Genomic DNA, 23,755 nt, shown 5'->3' on the forward strand with positions numbered 1-23,755 from the left:
TGTTACAGAATACACCCGCACCACACCTATTTTAGGTGTCAGGATTTATACCAGGCTTTACTTGGCGTAATTAGCCGCTATTAAATTTAGTTGGGTGGACCGGCGCTTGGCGTATTCTATAAACCATACATGAATTTAGGCTTATTCTACCAAGGAGTACTTTATAGAATATGCTTAAGCGAATTTCATTTTGGTACAGAATTTTAGGCGTGATATGTAGAATCTAGTCCATAATGTACACAGAAACATGTCCACCTACTAATGTTTGTACCTTTAATCTAGGCAATGTTTCTGCAGGATTCACGCTAGTATTTTATGAAGACACATAAAGTTGGCTCCTATGTGTCTTTATAAAACAAGTTAAGAATAAGCATCTTCCTGCTCATCTAACCTAGGCGCCTTCAAAATGTAAATGTTTTCTCCACTCTGTATTGTGCTGCTTTAACATACGTTATGGAAAAGTTCCAAATGGTCACGTGACACCTGACCCACAGGCTGACTATCACTGGTCCATATTATTTTGCAATTATTTGCACTATGGAATGTAAACCACAATAATGCTCTGTGGCTAATATTCTGCCTTCTAGTGGGGTCCTCTTAAAAGTAATAGTGACTTGCAGATGTTCACATACTGTACAGGACTGATGACACACTTAATTCGATTTACATAAGCAATTTATGGATACTAGGAAAATAGTGTGTGACTTGAGGCTTTTGAATGGATTTTTGAATTTCTTTCAGATTAATTACGTACAAGTAATTTTCCTTAATTATATGCTTGAAATTATGTGTTGAAGGGTGAAAAACAACTTAAATAGATTCTGGTATTCCTTACCAACAATGGAATTTATTTTACAGGATAAATAAGCCTTCTGCTCCACACTGTCCCTACATTCTTCGTCTACTTGTTCCTCAGCAGCTTGTGTATTTTAATTCAGTTTAGGAATTAACTCAGTGAAATAAAAATTAACACGTTACTGAGTCAGGTGTTACACGCACTGAAAATTAGGCCATGCCTAGAGTTCACTTACCCTTTAACACAAGCCTCTTCTTCAAGCTGCTCAGCTGCTCTTCAGTCATGCTGATTTCAGCACTGCAATGGGTGTTTCATTTATTCGGCAGGTGCAGACTCCACAGACATAAATAAGGATAAATGCTCATCTGTTATTCAAGCTAATTTTCCTAAATGAAGCACTGCTAAGTGATTATATAGGTGGTAGAAGCTGATATTTCACGTTCATATTTATAGCATATCTTATTTGCATGAACGCAACCCAAAGAAGTTTACCAGTTACTAAAAAAAAATTATACTGCAAAACAAATATATAACAGCATAATAAAATGACACAGGTCTTCTATGTTCGTGCAGCGCTGCGTACGCCTTGTAGCGCTATAGAAATGCTAAATAGTAGTAGTAGTAGTACTATTCAAAACCACACTATCATCTGTGTGTTAAAAAAAAAACCAAAACACCCATTCCTGCAGTCAATGGATACGTTGGATGTATAAGTCACTATGGGGTCCCTTTAATAAGCTGTGGTTAAAAAAAAAAAAAAAAGGCCTTTCTGTGCCATTACATTGGTCTTTCCAGTGTGCTAAGGCCATTTTTACTGCAGTCAGAAAATGGCTGATTCTCCTAGTTTTTGAATTAATGGCCATGTGCTAATGTTGCCATTAATGTACATCAAAACAAAGCTATAGGTAGTCCTATCTTTAATATATTCACACACAAAAATATAGGACCATCAGGTCAAGGTTGGAGGTACGATTGACAAATTGTGAATTGAAAGCGTCAACATATGTTATATCTTTTAACAGATACAGCCGAATAGCCCACGGACTCTAAGGAAGGAGGCGAAACTTGGGCCGAAGTTGGGCCGTGGATGGGTCACAAACCACTGTATTTGTAGATGAGACTGCTCAGAAAATTTTTTCAGCAGCCAGCTAAGTAATCCTTGATAAATTTATTTGAAATAGAAGTGGGATACTTAGCAGAGGTTTTTAAGCCAGTGATGATCGGGCAGTGCTCCCTAAAGTTGTATAACAAGGAGTACATGCCTGGATTGAGGCTTTTTCCTCTACATTAAAAAGAATATCTCATATGAGACGCTATACATACAGGAGTCTCCTATATTTTTGTGTGTGAAGCCATTAATGTACAACCATTATAAAAATTAGTGCATGAGAACTTAATGACACCTATTTTGTAGGAAGAAAGGGCTCACACTAATCCCACACTAATTAGTGTTCAGAAATGTAGATAGGCTGATTAGCACAGAAACACACACCCTCTGCCCCCAGACAAATTAGAAAATATATTTTAGAGTGTGGTTTAGCATAGACAACTAATAAATACACAGAGTGCCCTCAGTATGGGCCCTAAAGTGACTGAGTTGGGAGCTGGTTGAATGGATGACAGAGCTCATTCTGTGGAAAAGGATGTTACCAGTGGTGTGTCACAAGATTTGGCTCTTGGGCCGGTTCTTTATAACAGTTTTGTAAACAATATTGCCGACGGGCTGTCTGGTAAGATTTGTTTCTTTGTGGATCTAGTGAAGCTAGAGGAATGCTGTGGAATTTGGCAGCTAAAAAATGCAGGGCTATGCATTTGGGCTGCAGAAAACTGAGCGAATGGTACTGTTTAGGGGGTGAAGAACTTATGTGCACGAAAGAGGAGCGGGACTTGGGTGTGATCATATGTGATGATCTTAAGTGGCAAAACAGGAAGAACAGGCAACAGCAAATATCTGCTCTTAATTTTAAGATGGAAATTGTATAGTTACCTTTATTTTTCTCTTACTTTGTTGGGGATGAAAGATTTATTCTGTTTTGTTGTTAATTCTCTTTGCTTGCGAGTCATATTTGCCTTGCATTCATTTGTATTCGATGGTTGTACATTTTACTCACAATAAAATCATTTAAAAAAAAGAAATGGCAATGGCGAAAGCTAGAATGATGCTTGGGTGCATAGGGAGATGAATGGCTTGTAGGCAAAAGGTGATGATGCCCCTTGTATAAGACTCTGATGAGAATATTGTGTACACTTCTAGAGAACAACAGGATGGAGTCAGTCCAGAGGGCAGCTACTGAAATGGCCAGTTGTCTTTGTCATAAAGCTTAAAGAGAGAGACTTAAAAATCTCAATATGTATACTTTGGAAGAAAGGTGGAAGAGGGGAGATATAATGGAGACATTTAGGGGTCCTTTAACTAAGCCGCGGTAAAAGTTTTTAGTTTGTGGTAGAAATCAGCTAGCAGTAAACGCTGAGATGCACTAAATGCTAAGAAGCCACTAGGTATAAAATGGGCTTCTTACCATTTAGTGCATGTTAACAGAATTAGCACGCACAAACCCATTTATTAAGCTGTGCTAGTGGCTACCGCACGGCAATGCCTGGGCAGCATTGGAATTAGCCCAAGGCAGCCGCTAGCATGGCTTAGTAAATAGGGTATAAACTTTAGTAAAAGGGCCCCTAAATTTGTTTTTATTACATCTAAAGTAATTCTTACCTGGCATTTAAAAAAACAAACCAAACCCTTGTACTGCTTATATATCAAGACCATAAAGGTCAATCTTCAAAGTTTCCATTTATGCAAACAGCTATTGTCCATGTAAAAATCCCAACTGAAAAATTCTTATCCTTCATTTCAGACTAAAGCACCCACATGAGTCAAACGGCAGGCACCATCGCTGTAGTTTGCCTGCTTTCTTGCAGGGGGTGGGGAGAAAGTAAAGAGTAAGGAAGTAATACTGGCAGGAGGAACCTGGACAATGAATCTGGACTAAAGAAGGCACAGTACAAGCAGTATGGCACACACAAGTTTATTGACGTAAAAACACCTGATATGGCTACATTTCAACCTTTTCCTGCATCAGGGTACAGTCAAATCTATAAAAACACATAAATAAAATTGTCACATGAGTAACTACACAAAAAATATAAATTACAAACTTCTATAGTACATAAGAACATAAGCATCGCCATACTGGGAAAAGACCAATGGTCCATCAAGCCCAGCATCCTGTCTCCGACAGCGGCCAATCCAGGCTTCAAGAAGCAACCCCCCCCCCCCCCCCAAAAAAAAAAAAAATTTATTTTTTAATAATGTTCAATGGACTTTTCCCTCAGTACATAAACACTGTAGCCATACTGCACTTCATTCATATAATTTTTTTTCTATGTGTATATTATTGTTGCAACTGACATGCAGCAGTTCTAATCCCAATTAGAATACATAGGGCACTGTTTACTAAGCTGTGCTGTAGGCGCGCTAACTTCTTAGTGCACGCTAACGATAGAGACACCTATTATATTCCTACAGGCGTCTCTAGTGTTAGCGCATGCTAAAAAGTTTGCGTGCCCACACAGGGTGGCTTAGTAAACAGGGCCCATGTTTATCTACAGACTCTTGAAAAAAAACTTTCAGGCATATCAGTTCTTTACCTCACATGAACTGTGTCCCTTCTTATAAAACACATTATCTCATTTTTATAAATATCATTCTATTTTCAAAGATATTAAATTTAGATCAAAAATACCACAGTTAGTTCCCTTCTATGCTAATATTAAATTTTTATGCAGTCAAATCTAGGTACAATCATGTATGGAATAAACTTTATTAGAAATCAAATAGTTTTACAACGCATACACTTTACACAGAAATATTGTCATTGCTCTATAGAAATCTAAAAGAAAAAGTAATAAAGGAGAATAACGTATACACCAAGGGCCTCTTTTACCAAACCATGCTAGCGATTCCCGTGCATCGATGTTGACAAAGCCCATTCAAAGGGAACGAGCTTTGTCAGCACTGCCGCACTGGGAATCATTAGTGCGGTTTAGTAAAAGAGGCCCCAAATTAATATCCTAGGGACAGACCATAGTCCACAATAAACTTATCTTAATCTGCACTATCCTTCATGTAGAAATCTAAAATACAAGACACTCTATGCTTCTTCCTTTTCGTTCATCAGCCCGCGAACCGGGAATGCTTTGCCGAGGCTCCTGAAAGAGACATCGGATCATCAAACTTTAAAAAAATTACTAAAAACTTATTTGTTTAATAAGGCCTACCCCAAAAGTCAACAATGCTGTTTAACCCCCTTTTTCCCCCATTTTGTTTACCTGCTCTTTACCCTTTGTCAGCTTCTCTTTTGTTGCTCCTGTATTCTCTCCTTTTAGCTACTCTGTACTTAATTTGTAAGATTTTTTACTGGAACAAATTTAACCTGTTGTATTATGTAATTTTCTAGTAACTTTGTTAGCCACATTGAGCCCGCTTAAGCTGGGAAAATGTGGGATACAAGTGGACCAAATAAATAAATAAATATGAGAGATTCAAGAATCACACAGTTCAGAGGAAGAGAAGAGAAAAAATTTCAGGAATTAAAAAAAAACCCCTTCAATATACTAATGCCCCTCAATACTCAATTCTAGGCAGCACCCAAAGAACCCTGACAATACTATGAGGCCCTTTTACTATGCTACATTAAGTACTAACCTGTGCTTAATGTGGTTAAAATTGGAATCTGCGTATGCTACCCATGCGCTAAAAAAACAGAATTTATTTAGCGTTTGAGGTGGAGAATAGGTATGTTATGTGCTAATCAGTTAATGCAGCTACTTGACATTCACTAACCAATTAGCGTATGGTTAGCATGTGAGCTCTTACTGCCTACAAAATAGGTGGCGGTAGGGACTCACATATTAATGGCCATGCGCTAATTGAAAAAAATTAGTCTGCGACTATTAAACAAAGAAAATAGAAAATGTTGCCATTTTAGCCCTGTGATAAAAATAGCCTTGGCGCATGGGAAAGACCCACAAAAGGCCACTTTTTACTGCAGTTTGGTAAAAGGGCCCCTATGCAGTTATATGGGATCAAAAAAGTGATAAACTCTGTCTTTCAAATAAACTGAATATTTGCATGGCCACAAGCGCTCAGTGGTAAGACCTCATGTTGCTTTACCAGGGGCCTCTTTTGTTTTTCTGCTGTGCTTATTTTAAGAATGTCCAGCCAAACGTTTGATCGTAATTTCTCAAAATAATTTAAAATTGCTCCATATTATGCAATATAGCAATTCTCTTTAAATGTTGTGTTCTTTTACAATATAAATATCCTTTATCTTTGTAAGGCTTCCAAATTATAGAATTGCGCGAGGAAAGAAATTAATAAAATGTAATCTGCAATTTGAGAGTGACACCTTGGATCAGTATTGGAGCCTCAATATTTGGCGATACAACATACCGCCCCCCCCCCCCCCCATGAGTAGATACAAGTTTAGGTGTAGATGATATGAAGACTGTGGTGTGAATGAGTGACTGCATTTAAGACTGTTGCATTATTGTTTGGGGGTGTTTAGGATATGAGGATTGGGATTGAGTGACTGTGTTTCAAACTTAAAATTACAGCAAAATATAATGTTTGTAATTTACAATGTACAAATTAAGCTTTTTGGCACTATATAGCCACAGGACAGTTTCTTTTTATGGTAGAATACAGTTTTCTTACAAACAACATTCTCTGTATTGATTAGCCAGTCTAGAGGATTGTTATTCTCTTGAATTGCTTTATTTGTATTACATGTTTTGCTTATTGAGATTAAAAAAAAAAAAAAAGGAAATAAAAGGCCCCATCTTCATCGTATGTGACGGCCAGACCTCCTACCCTCTACTTTGTTTTTTTTTTGTGGTTTTCACTTCAATAATACATAGACGCCTTCCTCTGGCTTATGTTATCATAAGTTAACTTAAACAAAACATTATCCAAAACTTTATTGGGAAAAGGAAACTAGTTCAAAACAAAGGTACAATATGAGGCAACACTGTAGAGGTACAGACTAAATGCTAGCAACACAGCCAAATGACTCGGATTATAGACAGATCTGGCAGATCTGGCCCTTGGGAGGAAGCAGCAACCATGGAACGAATGACAGCGACCAGACTGCCGGGTGGGACATACCTACCCCTGTAGGCTGGTGGTGGAACCTTACACTAACCCCTTGGAAATCTAAAGCCAGCACCTCAATGCTTTCCTAAGCTCTCCTCCTCCAAATGCTTCTGACAATCAAGCTCTTCCTATCTAGAGCCTCTTAATGTAACACTCCTTTCCATTCCCCCCACACCGTTCTTTGGGATCCTTCAGTAATTTACTTCTGGTTCCCTGATGTCCTCCCCTGGAGCAGAGAAGATGGCTGTTCTCCTGCCAGGAGGAGGACAAGTGTTTACTTTCTGCTGTCTCCCATGTCAGTTTCAAAATTTTCTGGAGTTACAGTGGAATGTCATCAACCATGTGAAAGCCAAATGGCCAGCAGAGAGCGAGATACCTTGTTAACTTACTGAGAGCAATATTGGACTTATTTTTACTTCAATCATTAATACCGTAAGGTATTATCTTGTTATAATAAACAAACAAAAAAAAAAGAACCCTGGTATAGAGAAATCAGGAGAGCACTTGCTATACAAAGCAATCCTAAATATGGCATAGATTCTATTTAAAATATGTGGACACCATGGACCTTTTAAAAGTCATGTTTTGGCATTTGCCTGCATCAAGGTGTGTGGCATTGATGTTGTAGGATAACAATACAGACTTGGAAGGTATTAAACCAAATAAAACTATATTGGAGACTGCCAATAAGTTAGAGCTGTTATAGAACTGATTTGTAGTAAATATTTTTGAAATTTTTAAATGATGGATTGGATTATGTAGATCATGGGACACAGATGGACTCTACATGCTGACACCATTTTGTGTTTTATTGAATGGAAGCACTGAAAGACATTCTGAAAGTTTGATTTCACATCACTGATGCAGTATTGGTACAACATGAATTCATATTGGATGTGAAAGTTGATTTTTAAGAAAAGAGTGGAGGAGTGGCCTAGTGGTTAGAGTGGTGGACTTTGGTCCTGGGGAACTGGGTTCAATTCCCACTGCAGGCACAGGCAGCTCCTTGTGACTCTGGGCAAGTCACTTAACCCTCCATTGCCCCAGGTACAAATAAGTACCTATGCCGCATTGAGCCTGCCATGAGTGGGAAAGCACGGGGTAAAAAAAAAAAAGATAAATGACTTTCAAGATACGTAATTGTTTTTTCATTAAATGGAATACAGTTTGTGGTTTACTTTGGACCAGTGACTATATTTTTATGAAAGTCTAAGTGTTTTGCTAATTCTCTTATTATGAAGGTCCATCTTCCTTATTTTTGATTTATATAGAAACAGAGAAAATGACAACAGATAGAGGCCATAGGGCTATTCCAGTCTGTCTATCCATATCAAGAGGTCCAACATGCTTGTCCTAAGCTTTCTTTAATTCAGATTTAAGGTTGGTATTGTGATATGTTGTTATTGTCTTATCTAGTTGCAATTTTTTGTTACATTGCAAAATGGTAGCATCAAGAAATGGCACCAGGGGCATTGTGTCTGTTTAGACCATAGGAGATTGGAAGGGGATTGCTTTTATATCTGGAAATAGGGTATTGACATGGGGGTAGAGGGAGGGATATGTATATTTAGATAGACATCAGGGGAGGTAAGGTTGGTGAAATTTCTGCTGCCTTCTTCCCAATTAACCATTCTAAAATGACAGAGCTGTTACTGCAGGTTAACTCAAAATGACAGCAAGTGCCATGTTGCTCTGCTTAGTAGATCAGTCTCTCAGTGTATTATGTAATGCATTTGATAGTGATAAATAATTTTATTCCGACTGATTAAAATGAATTATCATTAACAATCTCTGCACATTACCAAATGTATTTCCTTACTGTTGGCAGGTGTGCAGAAGATAAGCTACACAGAGTTTATATTTAACAGTAATCAGTGCTTCATTAGAGTGTTTTGATGTTATTTCCGATTTTTCAGGTACTAAAAAGTGGCTGTAAAATAAGGTGCTAGAGCAGAGGGATAACCTATTGGTTACAGACTATGTACTGGACTATAATTCAAGATCTCACAAGCACTGGTGTAACATGGGGGTTGAGGCCATGGCCCCAGGATGCCAGCTTACTAAGGGGTGCTGCACCACTGAAGTAGTAAAACACAGCAGTAGGAAGCAGCAGGAAGTCTGTGCAAAGGAGAAGGCAGTATGCAGCACGATCAAAAGCATGCATAGACGCAGGGGCTCTGTACACTTCCTGTTTTAGGGGCCCTTTTACGAAGCTGCAATAAAAGGGGCCCTGTGGTATCCTCAGCATGTGCATTTGCCATGCACCGAGACCCCTTTTACCGCAGCGGGATTTTGTGAAGAAAAAAAAAGGGAAATGGTTGTGTGGCAAGAATATACTTGCTGTGCAGCCATTTCCTGGGGGAGCCCTTACCGTCTCCTGCACTAATGTGGCGCTGCCCAATTACGCTGGGTAAGCCCTCAGAGGAAAAAAATAAAAATGAATTTCCAGCACGCTGGAAATGGTGTGCAGTGGATGTGGCACTACTGCCAGCTTGCATGGTGAGCCGGCAGTAGTGCCGGATTGGTGTGAACCAAGCCGCGGTAGCTCTACTGCTGCTTTCTAAAAGGGCCCCTTAGTGCTGTAGCCTGCTTGTCTGGTGTCCTGGCAGCAGAGAGGGGTAGAGGAGAGTAGTTAGGATGGAGGCAAGTGAAAGAAGAGACACTGGATGGAGAGAGGGAAGAAAGAATAAGTGGTGAAAAAGTGAAAGACTTCTATGGTCACAGTATCAGCTTGTCTAACCAAGGGGTTCTGTACAAATGCCACAAGAACTGAACACTAACAATTAGCAATATGAGAACCTAGAAACACTGAACAATAAATAACCACACACTATTACACAACAAATACATTAGTTACCTGGGTATGTCCTCCAGACTGAAAATTGTTCAAAGCTACGCAGGGAAGCCCTGCAATATTTTCAATGACAAACTACAAAAACATTTCTCAAAATGATAAACTGTATCCCATTCCTGTGCAGAGATATTTTGCTTTCCAGGTATGAAATTATTTTTGTATAGATACAACTTGATTTCTTGTTTTTGAATGTCAGGATGGCACATCAGTAGCATAAATGTGGCAAATATTTCTAGTTTCATCACTGATTCTTCTGGTCAACCTTAAAACAGAATGACCTTGAAACATAAGAATTAGAAGCAGCAAGAAATGTCACCCTGCCTGTTGACATAAGACAAACATGACCTACTCAAGCAGCTTCTAGATATTCAGCTGATATAATAAAAAGGCAAAGCTTTCAGTACAACAATATAGATAATTAAGAGCCATGAAAAACAAGACAGTATGGCCTCTAAACTTGTAGCCATGAATTGTTAGAATCTAATTTTCAGCGGCAAAAATGCGAATGCCTCCATATAGGGAAATCCAGAAAACATTAAATAATATATTAAAACTATGATTTATCAGCACATGAAGTCAATGTAAACTTTGCCAGATTTAAAAGCAAAAGAACAAACAGGGGACAAAACCATCTGGAAAATGAGTAGCTTCACATTTGTAGCCAAACTGACATCTTGAGCAACAGTCTGATGGAAAAGAAGGATTTGTATATATTCTAGCACCCACAGTATAACATACAGTGGACTCGTGAAGCAATCCAAAGTTGAGTTCGGTAAGATTTCAAACAACTGATTTTAAAAATGTATATAGCCAGAGAGATTTTTAGATTACCAGTAAAAAAACAACAAAAAAAACAGAAAATAGAAATAATCATCTTTAATATGCAGTGCTGGTCCTAGCAAGAAAAGAGCAAGGCAGAGTATATAATCAGATGAAACTATATTTGTGTTGTTCTTTTTAATACTTGGACTTATATGTATACCTTCATATACTTATGCTGAACATTCTCTAGGGGTTCAGTATAAATATTGAAGCTATTATTCAGCCCATGGTGATATGTAGCTTGTAAGCCGCTCATAGCTATGGGCGGAACTAAATCTGGATAGTCAATGCTGGGGATGTGCAGCTCCCAGCATTGAATATCCAGGTATGTGCGCTGACCTGGAAGTTAACTGGGTACCAACCAATATTCAGACCAGTGCCTGGTTAACTTACCACACATAAAGAGGCCCTTTTACTAAGCTGCGGTAAAAAGGGCTCTGTGCTAGCGGGCTGCTTTTGCCGAGCGCCGAGGCCCTTTTTACCACAGTATGTAAACAGGCCGGGAAAAAAAAAAAGACATGGCCATGCAGTAAAATTGCTCATACCGTGCATGTGTGTGTGTGAGCACTAAAGTAGCATACACTTCCACGGGAACCCCGCAGGAATGGCTTCTGTCGCCGCGGGAACCCTGCAAACCCCGTTCCTGTGCAAGTCTCTAGCTTACAGGTCTTTAGATGGCAACACCAGTAATTGAGAAGCATAGTGGTGATTAGACTGCAACAATAGTAATTGAGGAGCAAGGCCAGTGCTGGGCAGACTTCTATGGTCTGTGCCCCAATCGTGGCTAAAGATATTTGGATGGGTTGGAGTGGGCTTCGATGACAGCTTCAGTAATTGGAGAATAAGGTTACTGCTGGGAAGACTTCTATGGTCTGTGCCCTAAAAAAGGCAAAGACAAATCAAGATCAAGCATTCATATGTATTATCACATCATACCTTATGCTATGAGTTTATCTTGTTGGGCAAACTGGATTGCCATAGAGATCATCTGCCGTCATATACTATGTTACTTTTTAGTGGCCTGTTTAAGAGGCAAGAAGATTCTAAGTCAGCTGTGGCATGCAAGATTAATAAATTTGAATCAGTATACATTCTTAACCAGAAAAGTAGCCCTAGAAGATCTCTGCACAGGGCGATGATTTGGTTGTCACAACATTCATCGGGCATAAGGTTCATGTCTGGGCCAGTGGGGAAAGTAAATCTGGCATGGCTATTTTGGTGGGAACTCTGTCCTTTTTCCATTCTGAGGGATAAGCTTTGATACATTTCACTAGTCTGCAGTCTAGCAAGATAAGGAAGGTTGATGCTTACCTTTCCTTGAATCCTACTAGACCAGTCAAGGACTCATCCTGGAAGACTGAGGGTTTTGGTATATATCTCTGTTCCTTGCCTGCCACTGGTTTGTGAATAGTTTTACATTCTGGAGATTTAGCCCAGATTATATATATATATATATATATATATATATATATATATACACTAGTGAAAAAGGCCCATTTCCAAAACCAATGAAACGGGCGCTAGCATGTGGCTTTTTTTGTGTATGTGTCACAGAGTTATTTTGTGTGTGTGTGTGGTGTGTGTCTTTTTTTGTTTTGTTTTTTTGCTTGGGGGTTGTGGGATGTGCTGTGCCGGTCTATTTTTGCACATACCCACAGCAGGAATATTCTTCTCTCGTTCCAGCAGTGGTTCTGTGCTCTCCATGCTGCACAGATAATGAGCCATTCTGCTGGGAAATGCTCTTCCCTTATTGTCACGTAGTTTCCTCTGATTGGTCCGTCTTACGTTGCCTAGTGTTGCCTGGGAACGGTGTTGTGATGGTCCTTTGTGTTTCAGAATGTTGAGGTTGTTTTTTCTGATTGGTCCGTCATGCGAGGGCGGGGCAGAGAGACATGGTCAGTGTTGTGGCTTCACCACCATGAATCCATGAACCCTTCAGGGAGTGACTTCAGAACGTTGTCTTCAGAACATTGAGGGTGAGTTTTATTATAGTAGATATATATTTTTTTTTTATTCAATTATATATTATACAACTCTTAGAGAGATAATACAAGAAATTGGAAAATCTTAAAGAAATATTCAGTGTTATCAATTCACCACTTTCAACCAATATAATTAGGTAAATAAGATCCAAGAAAATAAAAAGAACCCATTAAACTTAGGAAATTAATTAGTAAATTAATGCTACCCAGCTGGCTTACTCCAAGCTATCATACAGTGTACTATCTGTGACTAAACTATAACATTTACCTCTTCTTTAGACAGCAAACATTCTTCTAACTGCTTGGGATCAAAGAATTGAAATTGCTTAGACTGAAATAAATCGAATATTAAGTACAAAATTTGCACCCAATGTCAAAGTCCTTGGGCATAGAAGCAAAAAGGCTTTACGCCTTTTCTTTGTTTCTCTAGACAGATCAAGATAAATTCTTATTTTAGATCCCAAGAAGAGAGAGTCTAAGTGACGTAATGAAAGTTTCAACACTGCATCTCGATCCATCTCCAAAGCAAAGGAGACCACCACAGTAGTTCTCTGAGTAATAACCTTTAGTGAGGATTCTAAGAAGGATGTGAGGTTCATATCTCCTACTTGGGGTTGAGGAATTCCAGATGAAGATTTTACATTACTAAAAATACTGTGCCCGAGTTATTGGAGGTAATGAATCCCCAGACATTCCTAAGATTTCAACCAAATATTTTTTAACCATTTGTATCGGTGTAATTAAGGGTGATCTGGGAAAATTAGTCAGCCTCAAATTTAGTCTCCTAGATTGATTAAATATTCTAATCGATGAAATGTAAAATTTCTGTCCCTAATTGAGACTTGTCCCAAGATTCCAGTTTTTGAATTTTTTCATCTAGAAGTTTCACTTCCGAGGATTGTTGAGCAGTTACCTGTGCCTGGATAAGGACTGCTTCAGACAATACCTTAATTTCACTAGTAATTTTTGGTTATCAATAGTTGTAAAGAAGATTGTAAGTTAAATGTCAGGTACCAGAGTGACTCCATTGTCACTAAGGCTGGTTTTGCCAAAAGCCCCAAAGAAAAAGCAGGAAGGGGGGCCTTTAAAGACTGGTTCAAAGTAATCATTATCTGTGATGGCAATACTTGTGCTGCAATTTGTTCATCCAGCCGACTGCCCCTAGTCGTTTCTCCCAGAATGGGCAGGTTCCCTCCCTGCGCGTTTGTCTCCTCTACATTCGGAGCTTGAGCTACAGGACTTGACTCCACGCTGTTCCTTCCTGGCTGTGCGGGAGCTGCACGTAGGACGGGGCTCAAGGAGACCCCGTTGAAACTGCTGGCCAGCGCTGACACGCCGGCTCCGACAGCAGGCGAAGAGGCTTGCCTGGGACCAGATGTCAGCCTGAACTGCTCCAAAGTAGTTTGCTGGTGAAAGTGGGTCCCATGGCTCAAACATCTCAGCATGGCGAGTGGAATTACTTCTATTACACCTAGTTCTCTGTCTCCTGCTGAAGCTCATCTCTCATTGGATGAATGAACCTCACTTTCCTACCCCACCCGGATAACAGATGTTCTCATCAGAAGAGGGCAGGCTCCACTACGCTGGTCTGCCCAGTGACTCTTCTCTTATTTTGCTTATAGAAGCAAGTAGCAGTAAACTGTTACCTACTCCTCTTTCGCTTACGTCTATCACAGAATTCAGGTCCAGCTCTGTTTATTTTTTAAAAAACTTTATTTGTATTGAATTTTTACATTTGACACAAAAGAAACAAAGGTCAACAAATCCCCAACCATATACAAAACCCCCAACAAATAATCCCTAGGATACAAGGTAAAAAAAAAACATAGGTACCCAATAATGTAAAAATAAAGTAAAAGGTATACATGAATAGCAGTTTAGCTAATTAACAGTTGAAGAAATATCAGTCATACTAGTCCAAAAATGGTTCCCAACATTTTTCAAAGCATAGTGAAAATCCTTGCCTAACAGACATAAGGTGGCTAATAAACTCACCAGAGATCTTGCTTGAGAGTCTTGAGCTGTGGAAGTGTCTTAGACATCCAACACCTGGCAACCTCTTGGCAAATAACATTATCTGAAGTTGTGAAGGTGTCAAACTAGGAGGCACCCACTGCAGCAAAAATACCTTAAGGTCCCATGTTAAGAAACCTGCAACATGTCATTAAACAGTTGAAGTCAATCCCTCCAGAAAGATTTTACCAGCAGGAACTCCCACCAAATATGAAAAAAGGTACCCACTCCTCCACCAGCAAGCTGATAAGGACACGCTGGAAAGGATATTAAATAAATAAGTGATTAAAATATAAGAATTGAAATGATAACTACAAGCCTTGAGTGAATTCTTTCAAAAATGTGGTAAATAAGTCATAATAAATAAATAATAATTGATTAGAAATGAAAAAAGTGTGCTTACAATTGGTTGATCCAACAAAATAATGCTATAATATTCAAAATGGCATTGAAACCACAACAACATAAATATATATTTCTAATGTCACTCTAGACTGAATGATTAAGGTAAATGTATGTATATATATTAAGCTTAGCGGAGATACTGGGTGGCAGAGCAAGTGGTGGGAGGCGGGGCTAGTGCTGGGCAGACTTCTACTGTTTGTGCCCTGAAAATGGCAGAAACAAATCAAGGCCAGGTATAGTATACACAAAAAAGTAGCACATGAGTTTATCTTGTTGGGCAGACTGGATAGACCATGCAGGTCTTCTTCTGCCGTCATCTACTTCCTATGCCTTGTAGCGCTATAGAAATGATAAGTAGTTGTAGTAGTAGTAACAGGGTTTCAGTTGTCCACTATGAGGCAGATGCACTAAAGCTAAATGAGCCTTTAATGACCCTCCAACGAGGAAAATTTGATCCGTTGCATGCATCAAAGGGCTTTTACCGAGGAAGCCAGCAGCTAACGAAAACGGAATGGAGATGAGCAATTAGTGTGAAAACCCCATTGAAACGACATGCACTAACCTTTTCCGATTGCCTTTACGCAGGAAAAAGGCAGGAAATCTAACGAGAGGTCTGGACCTCTCGTTAGGACAGCTCTGTGCCAGGAAAAATCATTAAGTGAAAAAATAAACAAACTTTGAGCCAATCCCAGCGCATTAGCAGAGCTAAAAGCGCTGTGATTGGTCCAAAAGACGTCAGAAAACACATCAAATAAAAAAAATTAAAAAAGGATCGGGAGGGGGCAAGGGCGCTCATCAGGAGCGTCCTGTATGGACGGCCTTGCCCCCCCCCCGCTGCTCCCCACTTTCCGCCGCCCCCCCCCCCCCCCCCGAAAAAGCAAAATGCTAGCTGCCCCGGTCCCCCTCCCTTCCTGTTCCTGTGTTCTGCAGAGCTAACTCCGCCTCCCGTCATTCTTTCGCCCCGTGCCCCGCCCCCCCCCCCCCCCCCCCCCCCGATCCTTTGTTTTGGGATTTTGCTGACCGGGTAGCCACGTGTATGTGTTGTGGCTTTTTTTTTTGTTTGTTTTTACGTTTGCAGCATGCGCAGAGCAGCCAGCAAAACGCTTGGCTGCTCTGCGCATGATTTAGGGGCCGATTACCGATGTGTATTGTGATTCTTTGATACATTGTACGTTTGAATACCGATCTGAGCATGTGTGACTTTTTTTTTTTGGTGCATTCTTCGTTTTTTAAAAATCGTTAGGGACTTTAACGATTTTGATTTTTTTACGTTTGGTTGCTGCATCTGCCTCTATATTCGAAGCCTATCTATAACCCTGTGACTAAAACCAAACCTCTGAAACCAAAACTTTCAACATTATTGCAAAAAGTATATTTAAATGTTTTATTGCCCCTTATACTACCGTAATTACTTTTAAGAAAAGAGTGCAAAAAAAAAAACCTGCCAAGGGTGGTATTAAAAAAGAAGTAAAGTTTCAAGCATAGTGTTAAAAAACAAAGAGAGAAAAACCAGACCTCATTTAGAGAAAACCCCTCTTGAACTGAGAATTGCAAAGACGGTATGCAAAAGAAAGAGAACTTATGAGAAAAAATGCACCTTATTTCTAAAGCTTAGAAAACATCACTTCTTAACCCTTAAAATAAAATACAAATATGTCTAAGTCACTCACCAAGCTCAGCTCACTCACTCAAAATCAAAGCTGCTTAGACGCATGCGTATATATGAAGCCAGTACGAGCTTCCTAAAAAGGGGTAATCAAGGGGGTACTCTGAGCAATGACCAGAGCTCTAAAAATAAACGTTAAAAAAGTATAGACGGCAGCTATAACTGTGCTCACACATCCCAGGTCTCTGCTATGTACTCTGAAAAGTGAAAACAATGTTGAAAAAATAGCTAACATATATCACATAAAAAACAGCATGAATGAAATACAAGTGTATGGGCAAATAGTACTGCTTGGTGGGGGAGGGGTGTTTTGGGGGCACTGTGAGCAATGACTTGAACATTATGCTTTTGTGAAAGGATTGTTCAACTATATATGTATAAGAAATTTATAAAATGGCCTTCGATATATGTATATCGTCTTTTTAAAAAAGCATACTGTTTTTGCCATTACTTACAACCCCCCCCCCCCCCAGTATATTCTCACTACGCAGCAGTGCTGTTTGTTTTCAATATATAGTTTTTCTAAAACTTTTAAGACGCGTGTAATCTTCTTACCGAGGTATTGTTTCTGCTGTTTATAATACACCCTTAGCATACTGTCATTGTTGTTTCCTATATCACAATCACTTTTTTTTTAAATATATACACAGGGCCGGTCTTAGCAAGTGCGGGGCCCTATGCAGACCAATTTGACGGGGCCCCACCCTAGCTCCGCCCCCACCCTAGCTCCAGAGCCGGCCACCCCTCCCTCCGAGCTCCAAGGCCCCCAGCTCCAGGGCTTGTCGATCCTGCACAGTCAATGCCAACTGAAAACCATGTCTTTTTCACAAACACAGATACACCCTAATCCACTATAGAATAAGTAGTAATATTTAAACTTTCTATTTAGACAAAAATTAAACTGAACCCCCAAGATGCCAGACTCTGCATACAACACCACAGAAACAGAAAATGTCCCCTAGTACTGTGCAAAATATAAAGACAACAGATGTAAATTTGAAAAAAAAACTAACAAATACCAATCACCACTTTACAAATTAACAAATAGAAATAAAACAAATATAGAAAATAAAATAATACCATTTTATTGGACTAATACATTTAGCTTTCAGAGGCCAAAACCTCCGTCCTCAGGTCAATACAGTATAGAGCTGTTACAGTATCCTATCCTGACCTGAGGAAGGGGGCTTTGTTCTCTGAAAGTTTGTCAAAATGTATTAAAATTAGTCCAATAAAAAGATTACCTTATTTACATGTTCCATTATAAACATTTATTAACACAGCTACAATACTAATATCCTAAAGCAAAAAAATAAAAATATATATTTTATTTACAGTTTGTCGTCTCTGGTTTCTGCTTTCCTCATCTTCTTTTCACTGTCTTCCATCCAGCATCTGTCTTCACTCTCTCTCTGCCATCCAGTGTCTGCCCTCTCTGCTGTCCCCTCCATCCAATGTCTGCCCCCTCTCCCTGCCCCTTCCGTGCACATCTGCCCTCTATCTCTGCCCCTTCCATTCACTGTCTGCCCTTTCTATCCCTTCCATCCACTGTCTTCCCCTTCTCTCTGCCCCTTCAATCCACCATTTGCCCTCCCTCTCCCATCCATCCGGGTCTGCCCTCCCTCTCGCTCCCCCTTCCATCTAGGATCTGCCCCTCTCTCTGCCCCTTTTTTCAGCCCCCAGTTCCAGCCCCACTATCCCACCAGTCCCCCGTTTCAGCCCCAGCCCTTTTCTCCCACCAGTCCCGAGCTTCAGCCCCCAACCACTCCTCCCTGTCCCCTTTTCAGCCCCCAGTTTCAACCCCAGTCCCCAGCCCTTTTCTCTCACCAGTCCCAAGCTTCAGCCCCAGCCACTTCTCCCTATCTCCTTTTCAGCCCCCAGTACCCACAGTTTCAGCCCCTGCCCCTTTTCCGCCTCCAGTCCCAGTACTAGCCCCCTTATCCCACCTACCCTCCTTTTCAGCCCCCAGTTCCAGCCCCCTTCATCCACATGCCTTGTATTAGAACCACCCTTTTCAGCCCCAGAACCATTCTCCCACCTGACCCATGCATGCCCCATTTTCCCACCAGCCCCATGCATGGCCCCCATTTCCCATATGGCCCCTTCTCAAACCCCAGTTCCAGCCCCCTTCTCCCATCTGAGAACCCCCATCCCACACCCTTCTCCCATCTGAGTCCCCCTTACCCCCTTCCCCCAACTGAGAACCCCCATCCCACACCCTTCTCCCATCTGAGTCCCCCCCCACCTAAGAACTCTGTTCTGCTGCACCCACTAACTTAAAAAAAAAATTTGAGAAGCGCCGAGTAGCAGGCAGCGCCTCGTGTCTGCCCTGCTACAAATCTCCTGCACATCGTCGGGCCGGCCTTTCCGCATTAAGTCCCGCCCTCCTCTGAGGTAATAGGCTCTTCCCGCATTAAGTCCCGCCCTCCTCTGAGGAAAGGCCGGCCCGACGATGTGCAGGAGATTTGTAGCAGGGCAGACACGAGGCGCTGCCTGCTACTCGGCGCTTCTCAATTTTTTTTTACTGAAGAGCAATCGAGCGGCAGGCGGGGCGACCTTGAGCGCGGGGCCCTATGCGGTCGCCTCGCTCTAAGACCGGCCCTGTATATACAGTCCTTTCACAAAGGCATAATAGTCTGGTTGTAGTTTACCATACCCCCTAGAACACCCCTCCCCCCGCCGTACTATTTGCCCATATACACTTGTATTTCACTCCTACCTACCGGTTCTTTCATGTGAGGGCTCTCAATAGGTATATATTGTGGCTATTTTTTTTTTCACTTTTTAGTGTACATGCCATGGCTGAGACTTGGGATTTGCGAATACAGCTAGCCTCCTTTTATCCTTTCTAACGTTTACCTTTCGAACTCTGGTCAGTGGTCAGAGTACCCCCTTAATTACCCCTTTCAGGAAGCCAGTATTAGCTTCATATACACGCATGCGTCAGCTTGCTTTTGAACGCGTGAGCTTGGTGAGTCCTTTTTAAATACATTAATACATATATTTTTAAAAAGTTTAAGAAGGGGTGTTTTCTAAGTTTTAGAAATGAGGTGTATTTTCTTTCACATACCATCCTTGTCATTTTCAGCTCACGAAGGGGATATTTTCCTTGAGTTAAAACATGATGCCTATTCATTTCACATACCATCCTTGCCGTTCTGGTTTAAGAGGGATTTTCTTTAAGTTTAAGGTCTGTTTTTTCTTCCTTTCTTTTTAATACCATGTTTGTTCCCAAAATTTAAGAAATGAAGTTTGTTCTTTCTTTTTTAATACCATCCTTGTCAGTCTTGTTATTAGGGATATGATAAGACCGTTCACCCTTTCCTTAAAAGTAATTATGGCAGTATTAGGGCCAATAAAACATTGTTTAAATATACTTGTGCAGTAATTTTGGAAGTTCTGGTTTGAACTCCTTGAGAATTAGAGGTTTGGTTTTAGTTATAGAGTTATAGATAAGCATTAAATGTATTGGACAACCGAAACGCTGTTGACACACACACATTGGGATCCAATGCACAAAACTTAGAGGGCCAGCAACATACTTTTCTGACCCGTTCCAGCTGGTTTAGTGAGTCTGTTATTCAGTGAGAGATCCACAAGGTATTCTGTGGGCTTTTTAACATTCACTGCAGCAGACATCAAATAGCATGCTAATTTATTTAAATGAGCTGATAGTATTCAAATGTGAGGGATGCACAGAATGGGTGACCTGAGAGAAATTTAATGGGAGGTCTGGAGCAGTCATAGCAAGCAGTTCTTTATTGTTTGTGACTCATGGGCTGGGTTGCTGGCAGACTTAGAGGGCCACGGGAGACCATAGCCATAGGTGCTGACAGGCACCAGCTAGTGGGTAGAAGAGCAGCGTTAGATCAGGCTGAACTCTGAGAAGTCGAGGAAAGCGAAAGGAGAGTAACTAGCATCCCAGGAAGTGAAAGCCCCTTTTGTGCGTGTATGAAAGCCATGTGTGGAACAAAGCTATACACGGCTTTCATACACACACAAAAGAGGGACATAAGAAGCTGCTATTCCCCCACCCACCAGTGCTGCCGTGTTTTCAAAATGGCAGCTGAGACTTGTGCAGGGATCGGGGTTGTCAGATGGGCGGTTTTCCGCAACCCGCCACGGGAAACTTCTGCCCGCGGCAGGTTGCGGTTTTTTGGGCTTGTTTTTTTTTTCCCGTGGGTTTTGGGCGGTTTTTCGGTCGGTGGGGGTGGGGCTAACGGCGACAGAGGCGGGGTTTGGTGACGTATTGGGCTGGGCGATGACGGAAGGGGCGGGGTTGATGATGGCGGGGGCGGGGTTGATGACGGCGGGGGTGGGGATGATGACGACGGAAGGGGCGGGGGTGATGATGTCGGGAGTGGGGTGTGTGCGGTTTTTGGGCGGGTTTTGTGCTGTCTTGGGTGGGAATTTTTTTTTTTATATGGCAACACTGGCAGGGATCTCGGCCACCATTTTTAAAATATGGCGGTTGCCAGGCAGGGGCAATAGCAGCACAGCGGGCAGGAAAGAACATGTTCCCCCTTGCAGAGGCCACTAGATCACCAACTGTGCACCTTTCAAGGTAGGAATGGGGAGGGCTGTAGTGTGCTTCTCATGCTGAGACTGTGTTCTGTTTTGATGACGTCTAATACCTGGTGGTGTTTCCTGTTAAGGATTTGCTTCTTAAAACTTGTCATAGGGGTGCACCCCTACTGGCCTACATGTGACAGTATATACATGTGGAACTGATGAATGATTTAGTGAACTCCTTTATAGCAAAAAATTAGTTCATATGGTGAATGGTTCAACATGCTACCAATTATAAGACTGGGATTTATAATTTCTGTGATTGTTTTCCTGACTCTGGGACTTGTATAAAGGCAACTTTGTATGCTTTTATAAAATTGCATCCCTGAAAGTGCTTATATAATAAAGTTATTTCTACTACTTAGCATTTCTGTAGACCTACTAGACATACGCAGTACTGTACATAACATAGATATGAGTTTACTGTTTATTCAAGACAAACAGGATAAATAAAAGATTAGGAGCTTCATTTATTAATTGAACAATTAAAACAACATGGATATTAAACAGGCGAGTAAGGGGTTAAGATTTAAAAGCTGCCTCAAAAAGTTGGGCCTTTAGCTTAGATTTGGATAGGCCCAGAGACAGGAGCATGACTTTCCGACTCAGGAAATCTATTCCAGGTGTATGGTGCAGCAGGGTGAAAGGAATGGAGTCTAGGATGGCAATTGAAGAGAAGGGAAAAGGTAAGAGTGACTTATAAGTTACACCTGACTGAGGGGGAATCTTCAACTATTTTATTGGAAAATGCCATAATTGCTTGGCTAGTAGGATGTTAAGCAACACCTGAGTTTCTGTTCCTCCCCGGGACTTCAAGCAATCTGCTTAATGCTTCCTGGTCAGTGCAAAGTACTCAGGAGTATTACACTAGTCTCTATAATCCTTTTTCAGAATAATCTGTGTGTGAGACTTTTGATAGTCATGTAATCACTGATGGAGAAATTTGGTCTTAACAGGTATATTGCCACAATAATCTTCCTGCGTCATTATTTAATGAGCTGATGAACAATAAGCATTATAGGCATTATACCTTTAAATGAAAGATACTATTTAGGTTTTACTAAAAATGGGAAAAAAATTGCTGAAAACATGGGGAGAATGTATTCTTTCAGCCTTTTCAAAGTACAGTCATTTCAAAGATTTTTAAGGATACATGTGGTACTTCTTAGATTTTAGGCAGTGTAAGCTTTATCAGAAGTTTTATTATTACTATAACATTAGTGGTTCTGATGGCATAATATGAAAAATACTATTTAAAATCTTTTTATTTGTAATACAATAGATATGTATTTTTTTTCTTTTATGTTTTCAGGTTATGGCACATGGTTTTGGAAGAAGATATTTCAAAGCTTTTGTCAGTGGCTTTTTTGTTGCTGTTCCTGTGACAGTGACATTCTTAGATCGAGTAGCTTGTGTAGCTAGAGTGGAAGGCGCTTCAATGCAGGTATGGTGCACAAAACCTTTTTTTATTTCTTTTTTTTCTTTTGCAGTGAGTCTCCATCAGAGATTATTTTTCACTGGTAAAAATATTCTAAAAGAAAATGAACAGATTTTCAGAGCTGACAGCACCTACAATAATTTAAGTGCCAACTTTTAAATTATGGGGTCGTTTTGCTAACCTGTGGTAAAAAGTGCCTTTACACGTTTGTGCCGCAGCTGGAAAATGGCCAGTTTTCCAAATTAATAACCATGCATGAATGTTGCCATTAGTGCGGACCATTACCAAAAATTATTGTGTGAGCCTTTACATCCACCTGTTTTGTAGTTGGTAAGGGTTCACATGGTAATCCTGCGCTAATCAGAAAGCAGTAATGTGGCTGCGCTGACTGATTCATGCCATCATGTCCACTTTCCACCTCCCGGTCACACCCCCTCTGAGAAAAATGTTTTGCGTTTGTGGTTTGTGTGTGTGCCTAATTGCGTCTCGCTGTAAGCCCTTTTAAGCTGTGGTAAGCGAACTCAACTTGCTTACCGTAGCTTAATAAAAGGAGCCCCTATATATGCTTTGCACTACTATATACAGTGGGGGAAATAAGTATTTGATCCCTTGCTGATTTTGTAAGTTTGCCCACTGACAAAGACATGAGCAGCCCATAATTGAAGGGTAGGTTATTGGTAACAGTGAGAGATAGCACATCACAAATTAAATCCGGAAAATCACATTGTGGAAAGTATATGAATTTATTTGCATTCTGCAGAGGGAAATAAGTATTTAATCCCTCTGGCAAACAAGACCTAATACTTGGTGGCAAAACCCTTGTTGGCAAGCACAGCGGTCAGACGTCTTCTGTAGTTGATGATGAGGTTTGCACACATGTCAGGAGGAATTTTGGTCCACTCCTCTTTTCAGATCATCTCTAAATCATTAAGAGTTCTGGGCTGTCGCTTGGCAACTCGCAGCTTCAGCTCCCTCCATAAGTTTTCAATGGGATTAAGGTCTGGTGACTGGCTAGGCCACTCCATGACCCTAATGTGCTTCTTCCTGAGCCACTCC

At 40.7% G+C, this 23,755-nt stretch overlaps 1 protein-coding gene across 4 annotated transcripts in view; it reads left to right on the forward strand.

Annotated features, from left to right (window-relative positions):
• The window catches only part of IMMP2L (inner mitochondrial membrane peptidase subunit 2), a 1,132,561-nt gene that overhangs the window by 39,651 nt on the left and 1,069,155 nt on the right, over positions 1 to 23,755 (forward strand). The window contains exons 1-3 of one of the 4 annotated variants that reach the window (XM_030217236.1): positions 19,639 to 19,663; positions 19,781 to 19,882; positions 22,574 to 22,705. In XM_030217236.1, the coding sequence (XP_030073096.1) occupies positions 19,814 to 19,882; positions 22,574 to 22,705 (201 nt within the window). In that variant the 5' untranslated portion in view covers positions 19,639 to 19,663; positions 19,781 to 19,813. Of the gene's footprint in view, positions 1 to 8,302; positions 8,331 to 19,384; positions 19,664 to 19,780; positions 19,883 to 22,573; positions 22,706 to 23,755 lie in introns of those variants that run through there. The other 3 variants (XM_030217239.1, XM_030217237.1, XM_030217238.1) reach the window with 3 other exon arrangements.

The sequence above is a fragment of the Microcaecilia unicolor genome, chromosome 10, assembly GCF_901765095.1.
Source record: "Microcaecilia unicolor chromosome 10, aMicUni1.1, whole genome shotgun sequence".
Taxonomy (NCBI): domain Eukaryota; kingdom Metazoa; phylum Chordata; class Amphibia; order Gymnophiona; family Siphonopidae; genus Microcaecilia; species Microcaecilia unicolor.